The sequence below is a fragment of the Chroicocephalus ridibundus genome, chromosome 6 (assembly GCF_963924245.1).
Source record: "Chroicocephalus ridibundus chromosome 6, bChrRid1.1, whole genome shotgun sequence".
NCBI lineage: Eukaryota > Metazoa > Chordata > Aves > Charadriiformes > Laridae > Chroicocephalus > Chroicocephalus ridibundus.
The window spans coordinates 55,877,480-55,901,301 of NC_086289.1; the positions used below are offsets into that span (position 1 = coordinate 55,877,480).

Below are 23,822 nucleotides of genomic sequence, written 5' to 3' on the forward strand. Positions count from 1 at the left end.
ATCTTTCTCCCAGTGTATGCTGAGGCTCAGAATTCAGCTTTTTGCGAGTTCATAAATGTCTAAAGTTTGCTGTATTTGACTGCACAGATGAGTACCCCATTTTTCACATAGTGGTAAACCTTCCTCGGGATTTAGAAACTCCACACAAGATGCACTAAAAGCATATAATTAATCACTTTTAAAACAAGCTGCTAAGTTTTTCTGCCCCGTACAACCATAATGCAAGCTGTCCATTGTTGCAAAATTGTTTGACTGCATGAAGTCCCATTATTTCTAATTAAAGGTCTAAGAACATTCAGCTGGTCCAGTAATTTGTCTCAAACATCTCTTAATGCCTTATAACAATGAAAAAAGACCTACATATTTCCTTCTTAAATGTCATTGCTAGAGTGCCTGTAAGCATGAGTCATTTTTTGTGTCTGACCAGCGGTGACAAGGAAGCAAATGATTCCTTACAGGTGTTTGCAGCCCATCGATAATCAGCAACATGGTTTTTTTTGTACCATACTTCCAATATTAGGGCTCTTTTTGCAGGAGGAATGAAGCTATATACCATCACAGTTTTTCTCTTATACAATGAAAAATAAAAGACGCTATTAAATATTTTGATTTTATACGTGTTTCAGAATAATGCAGAATTTTCACAGTTAAGAGGTTTGAAAATAAGATGCTATGTGGTTTCTAGTCTACAACCCAGTATCCCAGGAAGCTGCTGAAATCTGTTTTCGTGGGATATATGTTGTTATTGACTGTTTTGCTCTTGACTTTCACTGGGGCAGTTATTTTTCAGGACAATAAGGATACTTGCATGTTTATAAATGTATTTCGTTTAGTCTTCAGATAAGGAGGATGGTGGCTGCAGTTCAGCCTTTTTACAGGTGTGGGAGGTAAAGCAACAGCGTAAGATTATTGGCATTACAGGAGACAGTCCCTGCTCCATAATGTAATGGTGAGCTGAATGTCTGCAAGACAGAAAGAGAGCGTATTTGAAGGAGGAAACTTAAAATACAGGTTTTATTCATGTTCTGGATGTTTCCATTGCTTTTTTAGTGTGATAAGCAAAAATGTTGTTTAGGTTTCCACTGGAAATAAAAATAAACACGTAGGGTTGATGTGGCAAGCAAAAAAACTTTTAATAATGCAGCTAACTGCACTACAGTTCAGGCTGTGTCAATATTTCTATCACAAATCCAATTTTCAGAATTCTTTTCAGCTGTAAAAGTCTGCTTCAGTGTGAAACTTGGCAAGGTGTTTCTCTGCCTGAGAATGAACTTTCTTCTTTTTCAACTGAAGTGTATCTGAATGCTTAATTTTGTAAGTGCTTCCAGAGTATTAGTTGCTGTAATACCAGTGGGAATGCTGAAGTGATTCTCCGGCAGAAGGATACGGCGTGTGTGTGTAAAATACTGATGATTTAATGTACAATGAGATATGTTGTATTATCTGTCGAGTTAAATCACCCTTTGTGGTAAAGGGATTGTAATGCTTATCATAACAAGCAAGTTAGTTGCCCAGGGAGATGTAACAGAGGAAGGCAGTGAGCAGGCTTACCTACACAACTCTGCCAGCGTACGCTCATCTTGACTTACAGGATTGTGTCTGCTCCTTTGCTGAGCTGATCTTTGAGTGACTTCGGTTTGTGATACATTGCAGTGAATCGCATGGTGATGTTCAGATGAATGTAGAGTCGGATTAGACCGAAAACCATTCTCTGGCCAGTCCTCAGGAGCTATAAAGTGAGAGGTCTCCTGCCCTGACTGGAACTACTCGCCATCCAGAGGAGTGCAAGAATGGTTTATGTCAGAGGCTTTTTGTTGCAGAGCTTCCAAAAAAAGCAGTAGGAATAGTGTTGGATTACTGTCTTCTGTGCCATTAAAAATAATCTTGGGAACTGATCCCTTTCTTATCCCTGTCTATGAATTCTAGCACCCCAGTCAGTGCTTTGGGTGTATAATAGTTGCCTTCTGCAATTTGAAGTGTATTAACCATGGCACTCCTTAATTATTTATTTTTTTTAAGATGGTCAAAAATGGTGTAGTTAAAAGGAGATATGGTTTTTCTGACTTGATTTCATTTTGGTTTTTGGTTCGTAGAGGACTTGATGTCAAGTTCTGCCCAACCACTGGCTGGTGGCCAGACGTAGCCGACGTTAACAGGGAGAGAATTTATTCACACAGAATCTTTCCTTCACCCTTGACTTGTGCGTTGCCAGAAGTGCCTCTCAGCCACCCACTCACGCTGTAAAACAAAAGCTTCAGCTTCTGTTTGTGTTCGATTATCTTGGAAGCTTTCATTGAGCTGCTGTCCACAGCTTCTCTGAAGTTGCTTTTTGTGAGTCAGCTTTGTCTAGTCCTTCCTTCGAGCATGTTTTCCTCCATGTCAGCTCTCCAAAGCTGTACAAGTCAGCGTTTTAGCAGTTGAGACCGATTGTAGGAGGACACGAATGACTTATGCTTTTTTCCCTTCTTGATGAAGGATTTCATAGCACTAGATCATCTGGGATGAAAAGCTAATGCAACTTTAAGCTGTTTTGTTATCAAGATACTGCTTTCATAAACTATTAAATTATTAAGATATTTCAAACTTTTGTTGAAAAGTACAACTGATGAATGAGGGTCAGCCTTTCTGTGTGCTTATGAGAAGTTATTCTCTGACTTTAAGACTTCACTGCATAGTATAGCTTTATAAGAAGTTTGAGTATGAATTTTCGCCCTTTTATTAAATGTGGCTATTTTTATCATTATTTATTCAGTCCAACGTGGCAGTGGTAGTGTGATTGGTGTATTACAGACCCCTCCTGTTACCAGTTATTCCTTTGTCTAACAGTTCCAGGCTTGCATCATGTATAATTTTGCCTATTCAAGTATTCTTCTCTGGAGTTCAATAGGAACATTGAAAATGGTGTGGTCTCCCTGTGTACTGGAACCTGATGTCACTTGTGCGTAGAGGGGGGATGCATTGGAAACGTGTCTAGTTGAACTGCCCAAATGCAGTATCGGTTACAAAAGCCATCTTAGATAGACCCTGCCTCTGCAACTGGAGTCTGTGGGAGTCCTTCATGGACCTCTACAGTTCGCGTCAGGGACTAGCTACTAAGAATACAGCCATCATTTTTTAAGAAAACTTTTGTGTATTATATGTTGCCTTTATTATGCACATGCAGTGTTTATGTGTCTTTTTAATCATATTACAGATGTAAGCTGTATTAACTATTAGTGTATTCATATTGTAGATTTCATGTAGCTATTGATATTGCTGTTCAGGACAACGTTAGTCCTGGGACTATGATGTCAGGTGCTTGCTATTAACCTCTAGTTCTTTCTCTCCCCTGCCCCTTTTTTAGAGGCCTTTGAGTCTTTGCTTCGCTTTGCTGAAAACCACACAAGTTCCCTGTTTGAGACAGCTTACAGACCTATGGCAAAAGAAGCAGCAGAGCCTGTTAAAGAACTCTTTACAGACATCTCTCTCTACATTCTGGGCGCAGAGACTACAGTGGAAAGTGCAGTATTACGGTTCTTTGACAGTCTCTTTCCTCTGGTGTACAGTCGACTAATAAACCCAGGAATTACAGATTTATCAGAGGACTATACAGAGTGTCTACGGCTCACAAGGCAAGACATAAATCCTTTTGGACGCTATTCTAAAAACATGGTTACAGAGCTGTCAAAATCTCTTTGGGCAAGCAGGATGCTCAGCCAGGCCCTCAGTCTGGGCATCGAAGTGATAAATACTACTGAACATGCAGCTCTCACGAAGGAATGTAGCAAAGCTCTAGTAAGGATGCAGTACTGCCCACATTGCCAGGGCCTGACGCTAATCAGACCCTGTGTCGGATATTGTCTAAACGTAATGAGGGGCTGTTTGGCCAGCGTGTCAGAACTGGATACACAATGGAGGGAGTATATCTCCACGCTGGAATATCTGACTAATGAAATGGCTGCCTCACATGATCTGGAAATTGCACTGACGGGAATCCGGAACTCCATCAATGAAGCCATCCTGCACGCACAGCTGAATGGACCACAGCTCTCCGCTACAGTAAGTGCTCCCTAATTATTCTCTACTCCCATTTATCACTTTCATTATTTGATGAGTAAACATTTAAACAAGTCAGTGTTGTCTTTGCATGAGTTTTTAGTCTTCAACTAGATCTTTGTTTAATAGTCCGTGGAAAACATTACAGATAATTATGATGGGATACAGTAGAGTCTGTTTTGAAATGCGAGGTGGAAGTTTGTTCCTTGAGAAGCAACCCTGTAAAGCAGATAGCTCTGGCTTGTCTGCAGAATTTTCTAAACAAAAAATTGGGGTATATTGTACTTGATATCCACAATGTATTTTCATACACTAAAATATCTCATCCTGTAACTCTAGGAGCAGTGTTCCCCTGGTGAGCGAGTATTTGTCGTGCATGGGGAAATTCCACAGGAATTGGTATAAGGGCTTAGAAGAGTGGGTTTCTAAATAAAGGCAAAGACAGTAACTGTTTAATAATTTTAGAGTCCTTTTACTTTTGTGTTGATTGAGACATTAGGAAGGTAGTACGGGTCTATAATGAGTACACGTGTCATACAAAAGTTGGAAGAAGACCATAAAAAAATCGAACGGATTCGACAGCATTTATGTAAGTAAAGGATAAAAATACACTTAAAGTGGATCCGTTTTTGTAAGTAGTAGGTTAAGGAGGAAAGAACAAGGATTGTAGAACTGTCTCATAAATAATAGCAGCATATCACTGGCAGGTGTTCTCTAAAGATCTTGAAGACTAGACCAGAAATTATTGAAATGACTAATGATGCAGCTGACTACATCTGCTTGAAGTTCAACGTGACTGTCAGTGGAAAAAAAATACGTAGGAGTGTGGCCTTAAGCAGGGTAAAGACTAATCTAAAAAATGCAGATAGATCTGCTTGTCTTGAAAGTAAAGGAATCCTTGCAGACAACTAAAGAGAATGAAATGCACAGATCTAAAAATTTAATTCCTGTGCTGAACTCTGGTCATCATATTATGTAAGAGAAAAAATACTTCAAAGAGTCTGCAGAAAGAAGCTGCGGCAGAGGGTATTCCAAACTAAGAAAGTATTTTGCTAGGAGAAAAATGCCTGCATGTTTGTAACCTTTTAAGACACTTAATATCGCAGCTCTCTTCAATTTAGAACACCTGACAGAGACTTACAGTTAGTATAATCTGTAGATTATAATAAAAAACCCCAACCACTTCTACTAATCTGATAAAGTTTTCATTTGATATTTGTAGTTATCTCAGTTTACATTGCCTCAGGTTCTCCTTTACTTTTCATCAATGACACAAAAATTAAAAAAAGATTTGTCCAGGTTCTCGGATCGCGCATGGTAGGCATTGGAGCCTACGTGCATTGCAGACCAGCAGGTCTTCATCGTGCTCTTGTCGAGTTGGTAGTGTCATCGTGCATCCCATAAAGCACTGTTAAACCCACAGCACATAATGAACAATCTCCTCGTATCTGCTCTAATTTTCACTCAGATCTTATTTTTATGCAAGTCTAGAAGGGAAATGAAAATCAAAGTACACTATTATTATATATTATATATTATATACTATTATTATATATTATTATTATATATATTAATTTTATCTGACTATAGATAGATACCTCAAATCATCGCATGGCTTCGTTACTGATTACACAGAATTAGGAATTAAGTTAAGCTTTCCGACTACTAGCGGCAAAAATGGTCTGACAGATATTTCCTGCAATATTTGCAGCATGTTACAAAATGCTAAAACATAATTCTGCATTGCATTTGTCAGCCTCGTCACTAATATGCACTTGCTTAGCTTGCTGACAGGGTAAAATTCATAATCCAGGTGAGTATCAGCTAATTACAGATTAAGTCACTGAGTGTATTGCTTTTAGCTGATGTGGAAGTAGAATTCTAACTGAAGTGTCTTTCAGGCTGAAGATTTTCTTTAATGGTTATTCAAATCATTTTATTCAGGTCTTTCTCAGTTCCCTAGCAGTAACTTTAAACGTTCTCCTTCTTCCGATCAGAATGAATTCAGAAAGCGCTGTTGTGTTTGAAATTACGTTAATTCTTTTTTTTTCCCAGAGGTATCTTTGCTTGCTTTCACTAGCGAAATCTCTGTGCACAGAGGATTGTGTGTTGTTTTAGGGAATGCTCTGTTGGATAGCAAAGGAGATTTTCTGTTTGAAAATAAAAACTACATACGCCAGTATGTAATCCTTAGACTTCTAGCTTTTTCAGTTGTCAGCAAAGTTGGATTATATTTTGAAGACAGAGCATGTTCCACTATTTGAGCAAGCATTTAGTCTGATACTGATTTAAAACTTTACCGATTAGTTACAGAGGATAACCATTATTTAGAAAATTGAGCCTAATTAAGCTGTATTTCCTTCTCTGAAGAAACGGAAAGGAGTTCAGTCTACAGCTTCAGGATTTCCGGCTGTGAGATGGTTTCTTGGAATCCGGGGACTGATTCTCAATTACACTGGGGCCCTTTTTGGGCCGTGCTGATGGGAATTGTACCCAGTTTATTTACTGTTTGTTTTACTTAGGGGGAACTCTTTTCAGAAAAGAAGATACCTTCTCTTTTCCCTTCATAAAAGCGCAGAGACCTTTTTCTCTTCTTGCGGTATGCTCTTCAGCTTCTGCAAAAGGGGAACTGTTTAACTTGTGTACAGTTTCTGTTACAAATGCTGTAATTGGTTTCATTCAATTATAAATAATCTATGGAAAACTCATTCAGGAAAGCAGAGCACTCCTAGCAATTTTCATTTGTCCCGTGGCGGCCTTAATTAATGCATCTGCCCTTTTAGGAAACGTTTTATGTTTTTTAAGAGACAATATGGCTAAAAATTAGAGTTCTTTTTTAGCTTGCTGCCTGCCTGGATGATACTGAATAATGGAAAGTTAGATTATATTTTCTTTAAAACAGGGGGAAGGGGTGAAACAAACCAATAAAGCACTTAGGATGCTTTGCTCAAATGAGATGCAGTCAATTATTATAAATATATATTAAAAAAATAATCCTATTTGTATGATGAGCGCACAACTTCAAGAGACTGGCCTCTGCTGATCTCGTCCATTATAGCCAAGACAATTGCCTGATTTGCTGGGATAGCATGTGTGAAAGGTCACCTTTAAGATATTAGTAATCTCTCCTCAGATTCCTCCAGAATGTGCCGTGCCATTTGTTCAGTAACGCTGGCTTGCATCCAGCTTACTTAACCTACTGCAGGCCAGCCACGGTCTGCAGCATCAGCAATCATAATCATTACTTTCTGGTTTGTCTGCTGGAATCTAATTGTCTTTCCTATTGGTAGGAGCCCTGACTGCTTCTTGGTGCCAGCTGCAGAGACCACGTTTGTTCACTCTTATAATTTTTGAGGCTTTTTCTCTTTGTTGGTTTTTTTTTTGTTTGTTTGTGTCTTTGTATTTTAAAGCTGGTCTGATTTTTCCCGTGTTCATTCTGCTGTATTCCAAACTCTGTATTTGTGCATCATTCCTGATTATTTTTATTTTATTTTGATTTTTTTAATATAAATTCAAAATGAAAGTAAAATACCCTCAACTAAAATGCAAGGAGGAGGCGAGGCAGTGCCACTGGGACTTCGGGGAAGTGTATCACCAGGTGGTGTATCAAACACTGTCTGCGCCTGTACTCCCTGGAGTCCAGTCCCACTAAGGCTGTGGTTCCAGTTGCTTGTTTAGGACAAGTGAGGGCTTGCTTGCAGCCTGTTTCCAGCATACCAAGGGTCATGAATAGGGACGGGTGTTGGAAACAGACTAACATATGAGGTAAGGCAGATCGCTGTTGGATCAGAAATGGTTAGAATCTGCCCAGCCCTACTAACTACAAATCTGCACCTCCACTGATACAGAACGTATCCCAGTGCTGCAGCTTTGGCCTTCAGTGGAGCTTGGTCGTCTTGCAGAGTAGCACGGCTTTTCCCTGGTCTGGATCTGAAAGGGACTGATGATCTGTGGGAGGGGTTTCCTGACGAACAGGTGGGAGCTCGAGTCAATGCCCTGCTCAGGTACAGATTTCCCGTGAGCTTTGGCAATTCGTGGTTACACAGAGATTCGTCTCTGTCTGTGGGATAGAATATATGGCTTCCCTGTGTCTGAGGAGGGTTTTGAGGTCTGATAGCAGAAGGATGATTCTTTCATTTACTAGATTATCTAAGCGTATACGATGCATTTGCCCATGTTGGTAAGTCTGTGACCCTGGGTCCCCTCTGGGCAACTGGAAATGGTGACTTGTTACCTCTTCGGCAGAGGTGGGCAGTGCTGTCTGGGTGGCTGACAGGGACTGCGTGTATCACTTGCAATTGTTGGGTCATGCTTCAGCATCAAGCGGTGAGAGCCTGCCAGCCCTGGTATTTGGTGCTTTTCTCTATGCCTTAATTCAAAGGGCAGTGAGGCCACATGGAAATACCTCTTTAGAATAGAAAAATTCTGCACTGCTAATGTTGCTGTATATTAGTGCTCCATTTGTCAAGGGTAAGGCAGAGGCAAGATTTTCAAAGAAGAAACATTTCATGGTCTGAATTCCACTTCAGCTCAACAGAATTTGTATACATAATTACCTGTTGTTCTTCTAAACACTTTTCTCAGGTATTGCTACCACTTCTATTGATATTGAGAAGAGAACCACTAAATACCACTTGTGCTTTAAAGGGGATTGGCTTAAGGTTGTAATGACAGGGATGATCTGATGCCCCTTTCTGACAGATCATTTGAGTGGTGTTTCGTAAAAATTTTGTGTTGCTCAGAAGAAATGCAAGGAAGGCACAAGAAGGTGGAAGCCTCCAAACAGGGACTGTTGTCCTCAGTGATGAAGGCAAGACAGACAGAGGAGTTAAGCTTTCCATGCTTGCCCAACGACTTCTGCTGTGGTCGTTTGCAATTAGAAATCTAATTGGGACCTGAGGAGGCTAATTATGTAGAATTAGCAGCAAATTAGAACTTAAAGCAATTTAAAAAATTCAACAGAAAATACTTACAGGTAGGTCTTGGTGGCTGGTCCATCAATCTCCTCCCATCAAGGGTTTAAAAACTTTTATTCCTATTGCAAAGCAGGTAGCAGGTAGTTTTAAAATGTATGCCCATCACTCTCCACTGCCTTCTAAACTTGCTTCCCTGAAGCCATTTTTAAATGTGTTCCTCTCATTGCTTATATTACATCACCATTAATGTTTTGATTTTGAAATTGTTCTTGCTGACCACTACGTGGTAGTTAGCACTAAAGAAAGTGACTGCTTTGCAGGTGAATTCAGGGAAGGCCTATAGTTATGTGAGGTGTTTGATCTGTAGGTGGGGTTGGGAATGCTGGTGGAGCTGCCAGTGGAAAGGGTATCTGCCTGTGAAAGAACGTACTTGGTATATCCTGAAATGCCTGCATTACTGTGATGGGCTTGAGCCAGAACTTGCCAGGGGGAAGGGGGGAATTTTGAAAGAAAATAAAAATCTTGCCAAAAATCTTATGGTAAAAATTCAGCAATGTAGGGAAGGCTTACAGAAAATAATTTCACTGGTCCGAAATCGTTAGGAATGGAGAAGCAAAAACAATCCTGAGAAATAAAAGACCTGAGACCCCTTAAAACGGCCACCCTTAGGAAAATAGAAGCTTAGTGAAAAGACTGCCAAACTTAGAGCAGCAGGAGATTGATGCACAGTAACCTTACAAATTTGAAAAGGAAATGGCAGTACTATGAACAAAATAACTTTGTGCTGAGTGAGTTCACACAACAAAGAGTTTCTGCCAGCCAGTAATGAACTACTTGATTAAAGACATTGAACAGTATCATAAAACACTCCTGGAGACTTTGGAGAACACTCAGAGCTGAACTCAGGTGCTTCCTTCCTCCAAGTTTTCCAGTTCAAATGATCAACACCAGCTGTCAATAAGTATAAGAACCATACTTAGCAGAGGTTAAAGCAGTATATACAATTCCTTGTGGTTAGATTGCTGAAAATAACTGTAAAAACGCACAGGGAAAGCTATGTTTGTGTAGTATTTGCAATAGAAATGTTATTTAAAGTGATATTTTGTTTTTTCTAAGCACTTGCTTTCTCTGAAAACAGAAAATGGAGGAACTGCCTGACTATAATGAGGCATCTTGAAGGAGCCAGAGTAGAGCCCTATTGAAGCTGGCTGATTTAGTAGTCGTTCTTGCAGGATGTGATCTTGAATGACACAATCGCTTATGTTGAAGGCACGACCTTGTATATTTTATTCTCATGAACCAAAGTTATGTGAATGTACATCAGCTTCAAATTCTTTGTGAGTCCAGGGACAGGAGGAGAACTGGTGAATTGCACTGTAGGCACACTTTTTAATGTAATGAGCCATTTCTGTGCGAAAGGTAAAAGAATGATTTTCACAGTGGTATATGACATAAAAATATGTCTACGTTAAGTATTTTTTTTTTTTTTATTTCTCGTGGGCTTTGTACTCACTAAGATACTGCTCTCATTTTATGGTTGGTCGTGAATGAATTTTAAAAAAATGAGCAGTGGACCTATATATCTGGAATCAACTGAATTTCATGGAGTATAAGCATCTAATTCTTGTAGTCAGCTTTGTAAGTCTTGCCACATGCTATTTGCTTGATTGAAAAGCATTTTGACACTTGAGTACTGTAGAAGTATTTCTGGAAATAATAAAGTGTTTAATACATTTGCCTCATTCCCATCTGTTGCAAAAGTCCTCTAGAGAATTAGAGCTCATGTCGTCTTGAACAGCTCTTTAAGGGGATGCAAGGAGCTTTCTAGCCCGTGTTAGCTAATGGCAGTTCTCTTCCATGCAGATGCTTGATACCAAAGAGTAGCCCGATTTCCTGGTGTTAAGGATCATCTCATCTGTAGTGATGGAACCGCTTGATATTTGGTGTTTAGTCAGAGAATAATGTCAATATGACACAGGTTAAAATGAAATACATATATTTCCAAAAATCTAAATTATTATAAATCAGAGTAGGAATAAAAAACACCATATAATTACAATTGCGTTAGTTCTGAGAGGTATTTACTGGATATTGTCCAGCTGTCATGTTATTTGACTAAACACATCTCTAAGAATTTGGTTTTACATAAATTGTATAGCCTTAAGTTTGCTTTTGCAGAAGTCATCATTCATTCGCGTGTATGTGTCTCTTCATACCCAAAGGCATTCCATCGCAAGTCACATCTTACCTCCCAACTGACTGCTGACTTGCTGAGAGTGCTTAACCACACTATTAACAAGTCATTAATCTGTAGTAAGATAAAAAGCTCTTTTCTGCCTGGCGGAGCAGTATTCAAGTTCTACTTCTCATTCCCTAAATCTTACACATTTTGTGTAAATGTGTAACCTGAAAGTTTTATGTTGAACATTCATATCAATGGAATTGATGGATGTAGCTTTTTACCAGCTTTTGATCTGAGATCACCTCTGATTGTGATTAACCATTTGTGGTTAATTACTGTGATTAAAGTTTTGGGAATGATAGTGATTTGGGGCTGTTGCCTTCTGACAAAGGCTTTGAGAGGGATCATGGCACCATTCGGGTTTTTTTCCATTTACAGTCCAGGTACACTTGTTTGGCCTAGTCTTATTGCCAAAGTGTTTGTGGAAAACATGTTGGGTGTTTATGTGTGTTTGTGGTCCCAGAAATGCTGTTAAGCTAGTATATAGATGAGTGTTTTCAGGAGATTTTGCATGCATATTGGTTCAAAACAGATGGAATTCTGCATGATTCTGGTGTTTCTTCTAAGTTGCACAGGCATATACTAAGGTATGGTGTATGGCCAGTAAGTTATCCAAATGTGGAGAGTAGGGATAGTAGGTTAAATATAAAGCCAAGAAATAGTAACCTACTTTTAGAGCAAGAGGCCTAAACAGTGTAGTAAAAAATTCATTATTTATTATTCACTTTGCATTATGACTACCAACTTCATTTAGGGAAAATAATTTTAAAAGGCAATAAATTCCTGAAAAGTACATTTTATGACTTCATTTCTGTTTTCTTCTTTAACAAAAACAATGATACACTGCTGATATTAATTCTAAACACATTCTTAAAAGTGCAGGATTGATGAAGCAAGTGTCCTTGGCCACTGCAGGAGTGTTAAGGCTGCCCCTCTCTGATGCGGATTGCTCCAAATACTAACACATGCCTACCCACAAGCACATTAACATACACAGCCTGCCACTTTTCTTCACTCCTTCAAATGAAGTGGCATCTTTTTTTGGGTGTAGATAATCAACTCTAGTTCTAAAAGGCTAGTTCATGTAGCATCTATTTTTGTTTAATTAGAATGAGCTTATTATTTCTACTATTGATTTTAATTTAGGTTTTCTCAGAGGGCACGATGTAACTGTTTTTTTCTCAAAACAGCTGCTCTGCTTCATTTTGTTTGCCCAGCTGAGGCTCTGAAATTGTTCATCACCTTTTTGTTCCTAGGGAATTAGTTCCTGGGAACTCTACAGCCAAGTGTTATTTTACTAAAAATAATAATGAAAAGCAAAACACAAAGTTGTAACCTATGTAAAAAATACATGGTCAGAAGGATGCTCGTTTTCACCCTGAAGCTGCAAATGCAAGAGCATACCCTAAGTCATAATGTCTGTGTCCCGTTTGACTTTAACTCGATGCTGTGTGAAGAGGAGGGTGTGCCTGTGTGGCTCTGATGGCAGGACACGAGCTGCAGAATAGAAGTTCTACCAAAGCCATAACCATAAAGCTGCCAAGATAGCACAGTCGTAATTTCACAGACAGCGTTGTCGCTGAGCACTCTCTGCCTTACATGGAATATGATTCTGGTGTCAGCGCTTCACCATTATTACAGTTGAAAGATGAAGGACATAAATATGGTAAGAGTCCAGGATTTTGCTTGAAGCACAGTATTGAGCAAGACAATCAATGGTTGGCATAATGTTTATGGAAATGATGATACTCAGGATGACAGATGATGTACTTAGCGTTTCAACAAGAGCTGTGTACACTTTATTCATTGTTTCTACTTCATTCTTTTTTATTCTATTCTGTGCACCTATTGTACGCCTCCCTAGATTGTGTAAGTCCTCTACTGAAATTAAGTGTTATTTTCAATTTAAACTACAAAAGAGAAAATAGATGTGCAGGTTTTTTTATGAACCTGACTTTCTTTATTGCAGTTTATGATGGATTTTGTAGTTGCGGTGCTTTGAAATTTTGGCAGGTCTGTTGTGGTTAATTTTTGGTCTTATAAATTAACAAGGCATCAAACAATGAAGTTAGAGTGTTGCTGGGTTAGGGTCCAGTCCCTGGTAAAAAATGCAGCTCAAGCATATTGGCAGCTAGGCTGCTTGTTATTCATTGTAAGGCGTCTAGCTATGGGAGTGTTAGATGTTTGACAGCATTGAATAGATTCCAGTCAGCCATACAAACTACCTCCAGTGAAGTGGAAAGGACCATAAAATTGTTTTAGCAACAGCTAATTCTCTGGAGTCTTTTAAGGCTTTTTTCCCCCTTTTTCTCTTTAACTGTTTAGTTGCCAGTAGAGAATTTGCCAATTTAAACAGTAAATGTTCCCAGATTGATTTCATGTTTTAAGAGTAGTTATGAATCCTTTCCACTGATTTTGCATAGTTTAGATTTTGAAAAAACAAAACCAAACCCAAAGTGTATATTTAAAAATGATACCTTTGAGTATAAAAACAACTGTAAAGTAATTGTGCATTGCATTGTGTTTTTTAAAAGTGATTTTCCTATAAATAACTTCCAGTTCTATTTTTGTCAACAAGGCATTTGGGTGCTAGCCTGTTAACTTGTAGGTATTTTGCTTCATGTCCCTGCTCATCTTTTAGCTGTTGAAATGCCACGCAAGCTTAGTGCTGCAGGGCTCTTTACAAGCAGCTTGGGGACTTAACTTGTCTTTTTGATCTCCAGCTAAGGATGTGTTTTAATTCTTCCATCTTTTCTTACTTTGTTTTTGTTCTCCTGAATAGCTCAGACTGTGGATTCGGTGATTGAAAGAACATAAAAATGCGTCCTCACCTGTCAAATGTTTCACAAGACCTGGTTACATCATACTGTGCCTTAGTTCAGTTTTTAAGAAAAAGCCATGAACACAACATTTTTAAATAGTCTGGGACACACAGTGGCGGTAGCTTTAGAGGAAGCCTGAAAAATTCTGGATTTTGGAGTACAAGGGGAGGATGGAGAATAAGGAGATCCTCAGCTGTTACAGCTTCATTGAAGGGACTTAGAGAACCAGGAGGTAAAAGAGATTCAGTTTTGCAATCTGAGTGGAAGACTTCATTCTGCTGACAGTAGATGAGTAAATGAGATCAGAGTGAAAAGCAAGTTGGTGTTCTCGTCACCTTCTGCCACAAGAGCCTGCCTCTTGTGAAGGACTCTTAGTCTTGCACACTGGGAAAAATGACATATTTCATCCAACTGATTACAAACCTTTCCTTTCCTCTCCTGTTTGCATCTTCTTCCCAATAATGATTTAGTTTCGTTAACATTACCTGGAATAATTGAGATAAAATTGTCATTACCAGCACTTGGTTTTACAGTAAAAAGGCCATCTGTGCTGGGAAGGCATCAGGCAGCTAGTGGCTTCAGCACATGGGGCTGGACTGGATCAGGGTTAAAATACCCAGCTTGTGTGAAGAAACCCAGGGCACAGCTTGGAAACAGGATCCCAGTCACTCATGGTATGTGCTCCCATCTTCTATATCAGATGAAGTGAAAGTCCCTGTGATTTTATTGTGGTTCTCTAGACTTCTGTTAATTGTAATGAAGCTTTACTTATTTTAAAGGGAATTTGGTTCTAGTCCATCTACATAAAATGTTTCTTTCACAGTTTACCTATGTCTATGTGAACCAAAGAAGCTGACACAGTCTATTACTGAACCTGTTGTACCTGTGTTTAGAGAAGATGACCTGCTTTTTTATTTAGATACTTCAGTCTTAGGGAGAAAGATGTGGGATTACTAAGGCTGCACCCCTTGTATGCAGCAACCAAATGCTTTCTGCATCCATAGGACTAAGTAGTGCAAGTAAGCATCTTCCCCTGAGTATTGCCTTTCCTCTTAAGGGGACCCTGCTCAGAGCAAAATTTGGCATTTGCATAGAAAGATGTGCAAATTCTATTGTTCTTGACTTCAAGCTATGGCTTTAGCTACCTCAAGAGTTGGTTTATCTGTGTCACTAACTGAAGATACCATAAAATATCTGATTTTTCAAAACAGGATGAGGCCTGAGCATTTTTGCAGTTGTGTATTTCATCAGAGCTACTAGCAGTCACGGGGACAACTTCCAAAGCTTATTTTTTTTTTTTTTTACAATAGTAAGAGCCTCTGTTCTCCTTACCTGAAGCAGATATTGGTGGCTCCAGTCTCTCTTTCTTTGCAAAGCTACTCCAGTTTTACACCATCCCCTGTAGTAGTTTTCTGGGAAACCAAATAGTTTTAATCCTCTCTAATCAAATTTTGTGTTGCTCTTATTGCAGACTTTTAGCTCATGTGCTTGTGAGCCATGACAACACGTGAATCCTCACTTTCCCACAGGTGGGGGCTGGCTGCTGCTGAGTTCCCTGGAGGGCATTTACTACTGGAAACAATAAGGTGTGGAGGATAGGGGAAAAAGAAGAATATGTAATAATTCTTATAATGTATTTATCAAGTATTCAAGTCTCTGCTTTGTTCTGTATAGCCAGAGTGGAGTCAGGACTGCAATATGAAAGATGAGCACAGGGCCCTTGTGTCTTGGACTGGCAGGAGGCAATAGGAAAACAGGGTGTACGGGAAGATGAATTGAGGAGTAGAAGTCTGTCTGGGTAGTGAAGAGGAAATGGGGGTATTTCCATCCATCCTTGTGCCCTTACTGAAGGATACTTGTTCATGGGATGCTGCAGTAGAAGTATTCAAAGATGTGCACGTGATTGGAAGGTCCATTGGCTCTTTTCAGGGAGACATCTATACTTTCTGTCTTTGGTTTTCTTTCTGATTTAGTCAATACTTTTTGTTAAAATCTTCACTTAATAAGGTGGTTTGTTTTGAATCACTGCTGTTACTTCAATATATGGAGTTTACCTTTAGTTCTCATTTTATTCTAAATATGCTTGCTGTATCATTTTAATTACATGCTTTGTTCCCTTTTTTCTAATAACCAAATGTGGCACTGCTTCCTTCTGTGGAGATAAAAGGAAATAACCTTTTTGTACTTCTGTATGAACCCTTGCTGTCACGCTTTTATATGATGCTAGGCTAGGAACTTGAAGATCTTGATGGATTTTTATCTACTGATTTTTCTGTATGGAATGTTGGAACTCAGCTGCTAACAGAATTGAGGACAAAAGTTTCCAAACAAGTGATGGCGAAGCAAATCAGAGAAGGATATTTGTGGTGGGTTGACCTTGGCTGGCTGGCGGCTGCCTACCGAGGGCCTCTCCATCCCCCTCCTCAACAGGATGGCAGGGGGAAATGAGGTGGAAAAACTCATGGGTCAAGATGAAGATCCCGTATCCATTGCTGTCACGGGCAAAACAGACTGCACTTGGGGAAAACTAAGTTATTGCCAATCAAAATAGAGTTGGGTGGTGAAAAAAGGGCAAAAACGAAAAGCTCTCGCCCCGACCCCCCGCAGCCCAACTTCGCTCCTTCATTATGACTCCTCTACCCCGCTCAGGGGCGCCGCCTGCCCCTCTGAGGGGCCGGGCTGGGCCTGTGGTGGTTGGAACTGGCCAGAACTGTCTGGAACCGGCTGCGTCCGGTGTGGGGCAGCCCCCGCCTCTCCTCACAGAGACCCCACGCCCAGTGCCTGGGCACGGGCACCGTACACCGACAGCAACAGGCGAGGAGAAACAGCTTAGCGTTGAGGTTCAATGGTTTTGGGGAATGGAAGCTCCAAATAAGCAGTTAAACAAGGTAAACTTTCAAAAATAGTAAGTTGTGACTGAGCAAAGCCCTGGTTTCTGACAGGAAGTCGTCACTTATATTTGTGATTTGATGGGCATTGACAGAAGGGGAAAACACGGACGAAGAACTGAAATAGTGATTTGAGGTAATGGAGAAAAGTATTATGCTATTCCCAATTAAAGTTAATGGCTGCAAAGAAATCTTCAAAGGAAAATAAGATAAAAAGCCTGTTGGTAAGGGGAAAACATTTCTTGGATCTAATAGCATATTTTTATAAAACAAATTTATCACTGTTAGAATGGGACAAGTGGTTGTTTGGAAAGTTTAATTTGCACAGAAAGAAGAAAAAAAGAAAGAGGGGATGAAAAGAACTAACCAAGTAGGAAGAGATTTAGAATATGTGAAGTCAAAGGAAGGCTAAGCAATGAGAAAGACAGGTAAGAAATTGAGACCAAAAGAGATGGAAGAGAGTTAGAAAAACAATTATAGGGAGGGAAAAAAAAACCCTTCTTTGAAGAATCAAAGAATTGGAATGTGTTTTAAGACAGAATAAGTGATGATAATTTCTTACTGACTGTAGGCAGGTATCAACAGATGGCATGGGCTGGCTCATCTTACAAGCCACTAAGCAATACAAGCTGGTTTCCCATGTGTTTTCCTAAGAAAAACAGATTTAATACAGTGGGGGTGTCATAAGTCAGGTCCAGAAGCAGCATGGCCATGTTTCCAGGTCTTCCCAACCAGGCTTAGCAAGTTGAATAGTGGCATATAAACACAGCTGTGCTGCATCTGGATGGAAGCGTGTAAGTCTGCATAGTGCTGTACCTGGCCTTGCAAATTTACCAAAGCAGAGCAATACTCTATTTTTCCTTTGCTGTGGTAGCACTTCAGTCAGTGGTTTCCCTTGATGCTGTGTGGTTGCAGTGCTATGGTTTTTCCAGTAAGGCTGAAGGCATTCGTCATGATGGGTTTCCCAGGACACCCTGTTGGGAAGGGTGTCACATCAGCTAACTGTCAGGGTGGACGGACTCCTCTGGAGAAGTCTTTCTTTTCAGTGATTGTATTCCTGTTATTTGCCTCCTTTTCTTGTTAGTTTGGGGCGGTAGGGGGGATTTATCAACATCAGTATTGTCTCCCATCCCCCTAGACTATCCTGTTTGGATAATTCTGTCATTGCAAGCTGGTTTTAGCCATGTTTTGCCTGTGCTAGAGGAGACCTGGATGGACTAATCTGGCTGTGAGTTCTCCTGAGCAGTTAGCCTAACCTTCTTAGGTGTGCAGTTATCTGCTGCTGATAGCTAGGGAAGGACTGGAGAGTGTGAATGGCAGCACAAACCCTTTCACACCCATGGCAGCAGCAGTTCTTGTGCAGTTTCTCTTGCCCCACTTGGCTCGGCCCTGCCCTGTCTTTTCTCACTCTAATTGGTTCAGTGTTTTACAAAAAAGTACTCTGCATTTTTTTGCAAGGTATGTGATGCATTGCTCTATAAGCTTTAATCATTAAATATATATAATCTATACTTCTCCTATCATCTAAGCTTGCCCAGGATATGCCCTCAGTTCTGAGGCTTCATCCTTGATGGAATTAAGAAGAGTCAGTTTCTTGCAGGATCAGGTCAGGAAGCTGCTCCATTGATAGACTCTGCATTTCAGTATGAGCTTAATTCTTCATGATGATTATTTGAACTGACATTTATCGTGATCTGAAAGTAAAACCAAATGGTTTGTTCACCATGGTTAACTATGAAAATATATAATCAGTCCACAGTTCCATTTTGAGACTACATTCAGTGACCTGGGATTTCCAACTGATAAGAAATGTAATACACTTTTAAAAGCCTTTTCACATTCCTCCCCACTGCTTATGAACTGGTGAAAATAATTACACTGGCAAGCAGTGATGAAAAATGCTTTTTTTGACGTCAGACTCTAAAGAAGTTCTATTAAAAACAAGAAGGATGTCAGCAGCTAAGTTTTTTGGAGCAGGTTAAGCTGATGGCTCTGTCTGTTCATCTTTGAAACTTTAATCTTTTAGTACAGAAATTCATAACAGCACTGAGAAGTGCTCAAAGAATGCATACCTGCCGTGGGCCAGATCCTAGTGAGTACAAGTCTTCTGAGCTTAAGCACTGCAACGCCAACTCACTCCAGCTGAGGGTTCGGTCAATGCCCATCTTCATGTGCTTTCAGCCCCTTGAACTATTATATATACCAAATTGCAGGTGTCTGGATTAGGCATGAAGAAATAATATACACAGTGAGGTTCATCTGGGAAAGAATCTGCTGACTTCCCAGCCCTGCTGATCCATTGTAGAAATCATTCTTGTGCATCACAAATCACGCTGTCAGTGTCGGTTAAATGTTTGGACGTATGTGTCAAACCTAACTCACGTATGTTCAGAAAGAAACATGTGTCCCAATCTGAATTTTGTCCCTTGCAGCCCTTTGCAGAAATGGGAGCGGGCTGCTCTCTGCTTGGAGCTGTCTTAGTGGGTTTGTATTGTCAGAGGTATTGTCAGTGGTTTCAGTGCATAGAAAACCGGCAACAGACTTAGCAGAGGTTGTCGCATTTGAACTTCTAAGTCAATATTTGTCTTGTATATAAAATATGCTCCAATTCAGTGTCTTCAGTGGGATCTGTGATTGACCATCAGGACTCAGGACTGAAAAGTGTGATAGACCTTTTTTTTTTTTTTTTTTTTTTTTTTTGCATTCTACTTCTGACTTGCTCATGCAGTTCATGATGTGTTGAAAGCTGGATGTTTTCCACAGCTAGTAGAGAATGTATTGGGTGGAATCACATGATGCTAGAGCTGGACAAGGTCCCAAGAGGCTATGTAGTCTAATGGAAGGATCAGCTATATTTTTATTTGTTTTATGTTACTTATGTAATGGACTAGAATAGTACTTACGTAAACCTGTTGCCAGAAAACCAGGAGACAGTTAATTTCTTTTGTAGTTCTGTCTACTCTTTTTATATCCACTTCTTCTAGTCCATCTAACTAACTTGGACAATCTAACTTAAAGGACAGAGACAGTAACATCACTCTAGTTTTTGCATTTATATAAACTTACATAGTTACAGCCGTCTCCTTTCACACTTCTGTTCTGGTGGTTGACTTAATCTATTCTTTTCATTCTTACCTCTAGCTTATCAACTCCATGGTGCTTCTCTGAAGTTTTGGGAATGCATGATTTATCAACTGCTTAATACTACAGTGCAATTGTAATTTGGTTTAGAACAAATTCAACTCTGAAGATGCAGAACCAAAGATGAAGTCAAAAGTACTAAGGGAAGGCACTAGGTTGAGCAAGAAAAGAAGCGTTGAGGATCTTTTGCCAAATTTTGGCTTCTTAGAGAAAAGGGAAAGATTCAGTCTACAAAGAAATGAGTCTTTAATTGAAAGCTATGAAAGTTTTTGTCTGAAGTCTGAGAGAATGAGACTGATCTTTGGAATTACGGTGATATGACAGGGGAAGTCTGATGAGGTGGTGGTGAAGGAGGTATAAGCCTGTGCATTCTGCTGTTGAAGAACTGGAAAACTACTCTGGAAAAATACATGGGAAGAAAGAGTATTTTTTTCCCCTGGGACTACTTCCCACTTTAAGTCTGCTTTTCTAAATGCTTATCCTAGATCTACAATGAAGTTGATTCTAAAAGACAATAGCACTAATTAGAAATAGGTGGTGGTTTATGCCACTGTGAAGTCGCATAGTTATGAACTGTTACTCGATATTTCTTGGGAAGTCAGAAATTAAGGCATCAAATATTAGACACGTCCTACCTTGACTTAGTCCCTAATTTTTCTTGTAGTAATTTTATGAGAAAAATGAGTGTTGACTTTTCTCGTTTTACCACAAACACCTTAAAATTGCAAACTATTCAGGTAGAATGATTGTTATTGATTTTCCTTGCTTTATCTGTAAGTTTCCTTGCATCCTGAGAGTTATGTGGACATATTGAAAAGTATTAAAGCTCCTCCAGTCTTTTGAGACTGTGGAAAAATGGTGTTTGTGAAGCAAGAGACACTTGCTGCATGCCCATGTTAGATCATTTACAGTTTCTAGTCTGATACGTAGTAGAACTCTTGAATAATTTATTTTATTTGTTGCCTGTATATACTTTCCAGTAGATTCAGTTGCAGATATCTGGTTGTTGGCGTAAGATGCACAGAGTTTTAATGAGAGTTATACAGAATTTTCAGCTAGATACATTTATATCTTCCTTTATATTTGGTTGGGGAGCTCACCTGGTAATCTCAAGATTCCGGGATTGTTCCCCTTGAATCCATTATCAGCAGAGATAGCATACTGGATCTTTTATCCCCATTCCCATTTGACGGTTAGGAGATAGCACCACTGTGATGTGCATATCGGAGCCAGAGGTTAAGAGCCAGCTCATGTTGCCAAGAGGTAAAGTCCCTCCACCTGACTTTCCACTACTGATTACTCCAGAAGAGCTATTTAAGGAACTGCAAATAGTCTCTTATAAGATAAATACTCCACATCATCATCTTCATCTGAGTCTCATAACCCTCAGTCTCTTGGTAATATGTTAAAATATGTCCAACATTTTGCTTCAGGGGGAGACCCCGCCAGGAGACGGTGAATAAATTTTCCCTTTCCATCAATTCTAGTAGTACTCAAACTTTGGCATTATTATAACTCTAGTCTAGTTATTGATTCCCCAGCATGGAAAACATCTGTGTCCACATACTGATGTTAAAATTGGACTCAGGACCACTTTACCTGGCAGCCTTGGTGGCACCAAAAGCCTTCAAAACACAGATGAATAATGGAAATACCGAATACTTTGTGCATCGGGCACCAAATCTCATCAGAAACCCTGAAGGTGTATCACTCGCAAGGACCCAGGTGCAGCCATATAAGCTAGGGTCGTGTTGGCCTGCCAGTCACAAGATTCTCCTCTTAATTTTTAATTTTTTCTCTGACTCACTGTGAACGGTCAAATTTCAGCAGAGAGAATTAAGGCTTAGCAGTGTAGTAAAACAATAGCTTTACAGTGACAGCGAATACAGACTTTTGTAGACAGATAGCCTCGAGAGGATAAATGTCTAGTGAGATGCGAGGGAATACTAGTGTCAAAATCCTTTGAGATCACAGTCACTCCTCCCATGAGATGCCTGGGAGAGGATGGTAAAAAATTGTGATCAAAGTAACAAAGCCAACCAACTAGCCAAAAAAAAGTAGTTTTATTTTGCTTTTGTGTTTTTTGTAGTGGCTGGTTTTCTTTGTGCACTAATGGGAAACTGAGACTATAAATATTAGCTTGTCATTGTACGGTCTGAGTGGTTCCAGTTTTCCCTGTGTACATTGTCTATTTGTTAAATGTTTTATGAAAGGTTAGGGAGAGAACAAAAAAGCCTGTGCCTCGCTGGTTTGCTGCCAAAGACCTCATGACCACTTTTGCTTCATAACATCTGAATTTTCCTGAGTTAGGTCTTAAGACAGTAAATTCTTTTCCATTATTGCTCAATGTTTTTTCCCCACAACTCTTAAATTAATTTCTGAGGAAAAATTCTCCGAGGAAGTATGCTTGCTTTAATAGCAGAAGGGAAACAAAGTTCTGCTAGGATTTCACAGTCTTCAAAGCTGTGCAGCCTTGCAGGGTGTGTGGGATGGAGCCCAGTTCCTCTCCCCACACCTGCCCGTGTGGCTTGTCTCGGTGTGGCAGCAGTAGCCAGCATGTAGCGTCCCACCTAGTCATTTCTACTGGCTGGGAAAGGAGGGGAGGTGGCATAGAGATGGCTTTCCCACAAAGTCCTGAACTAAACAATTTCTTCCTTTGTTTTTTGAAGCTGATAGTCTTTGAGTATAAAAGTTTAGGGTCATTTTAGAGTCATTTCTCACCACCACATCGGTAATGATTAGAAAAATAATCTCTATTTTTTGAGTGATTTGGAGGGTGTTTTTGTTTAGACATTTGCTTCTGAAGTATTTTTCCGAGTACTTCCTTGTTTTCCTTTTTTCTTTTGTTGTCTTAAATAGTTTTAGGTTTTTAAAATATACAGAGAAAAATTATATCTTGAAAGCATAAACTATTCAGTGCCATGTGACTTGCACATGATGTTATTTTTATTTACTTTTTTATCTACATATAATCTGTTCTTTCACAGATTGGATGGGAGAACCTCACTTATCCCAGCACTGCTTTGCTTGTCCCTTGTGTAATTAAGGACCACTAAAGTGAGCATACTTTATAGCTTCTTTTAGTATAAAGTGCCTTCAACATACATAGCAATCAGGCCACTATATTTTAGGGCAGCCCCCACCCCTCACTGAGCTCAATCCTGAAAAATAAACAAAACTCAGGGAAAAGAGGTTTGCTTGGCAGAAAGATTGAGCTAACATTATGGATATAAAACATAGGGCTCAATTCTGCAAGAAACTGAGTATTCTGGCCCCAGTCCCATCAGGCACTTAAGCACAGGCTTAATTTTAAAGCAAGTAGCAGATTGATTGACACCTAGAAGGGCTGAACCCATAATCCTTGACACTGCACGTGGAGGAGGCTGGGTTGCTCCTGCAGTTGTTGCAGCCAGGGCTTGCTCCTCCAGGGCCCGGGTGGGATGGCAGCACCCATGTCCCAGGTGGCAGCACCGGGGGTTTCTGGGAGCAGCAGATCCCTGTGCTGCCTGGGCGCATGCCGGGGGGTGCTGCGAAAGCCTGGAGCCTTGCACAGGGCTATCTCCTATAGAGTGCAGCTCTATAGCACTCCTGTAGAATGCAGCTATCTCCCGGGTCTGCCTGCCTGGAGAGCACAGCCATCTCCCTTACTGGGAGGAGGAAGGAAAATGTGGAACTGCTCCTTTACACCAGACAAGAAGTTTCCTCCACCCAGCAAATTCCCAGCCATCCTGTGAAGGCTTTTGTGCGCAATCAGTCCTCTTTTTCCTGAGCTAAGCTC

At 40.0% G+C, this 23,822-nt stretch overlaps 1 protein-coding gene across 2 annotated transcripts in view; it reads left to right on the plus strand.

Moving 5' to 3' along the window:
* The window catches only part of LOC134517324 (glypican-5-like), a 394,664-nt gene that overhangs the window by 87,973 nt on the left and 282,869 nt on the right, over positions 1 to 23,822 (plus strand). For both annotated transcript variants that reach the window (XM_063338702.1, XM_063338703.1), the window contains exon 3: positions 3,344 to 4,038. In XM_063338702.1, the coding sequence (XP_063194772.1) occupies positions 3,344 to 4,038 (695 nt within the window). The remainder of the gene's footprint in view (positions 1 to 3,343; positions 4,039 to 23,822) is intronic.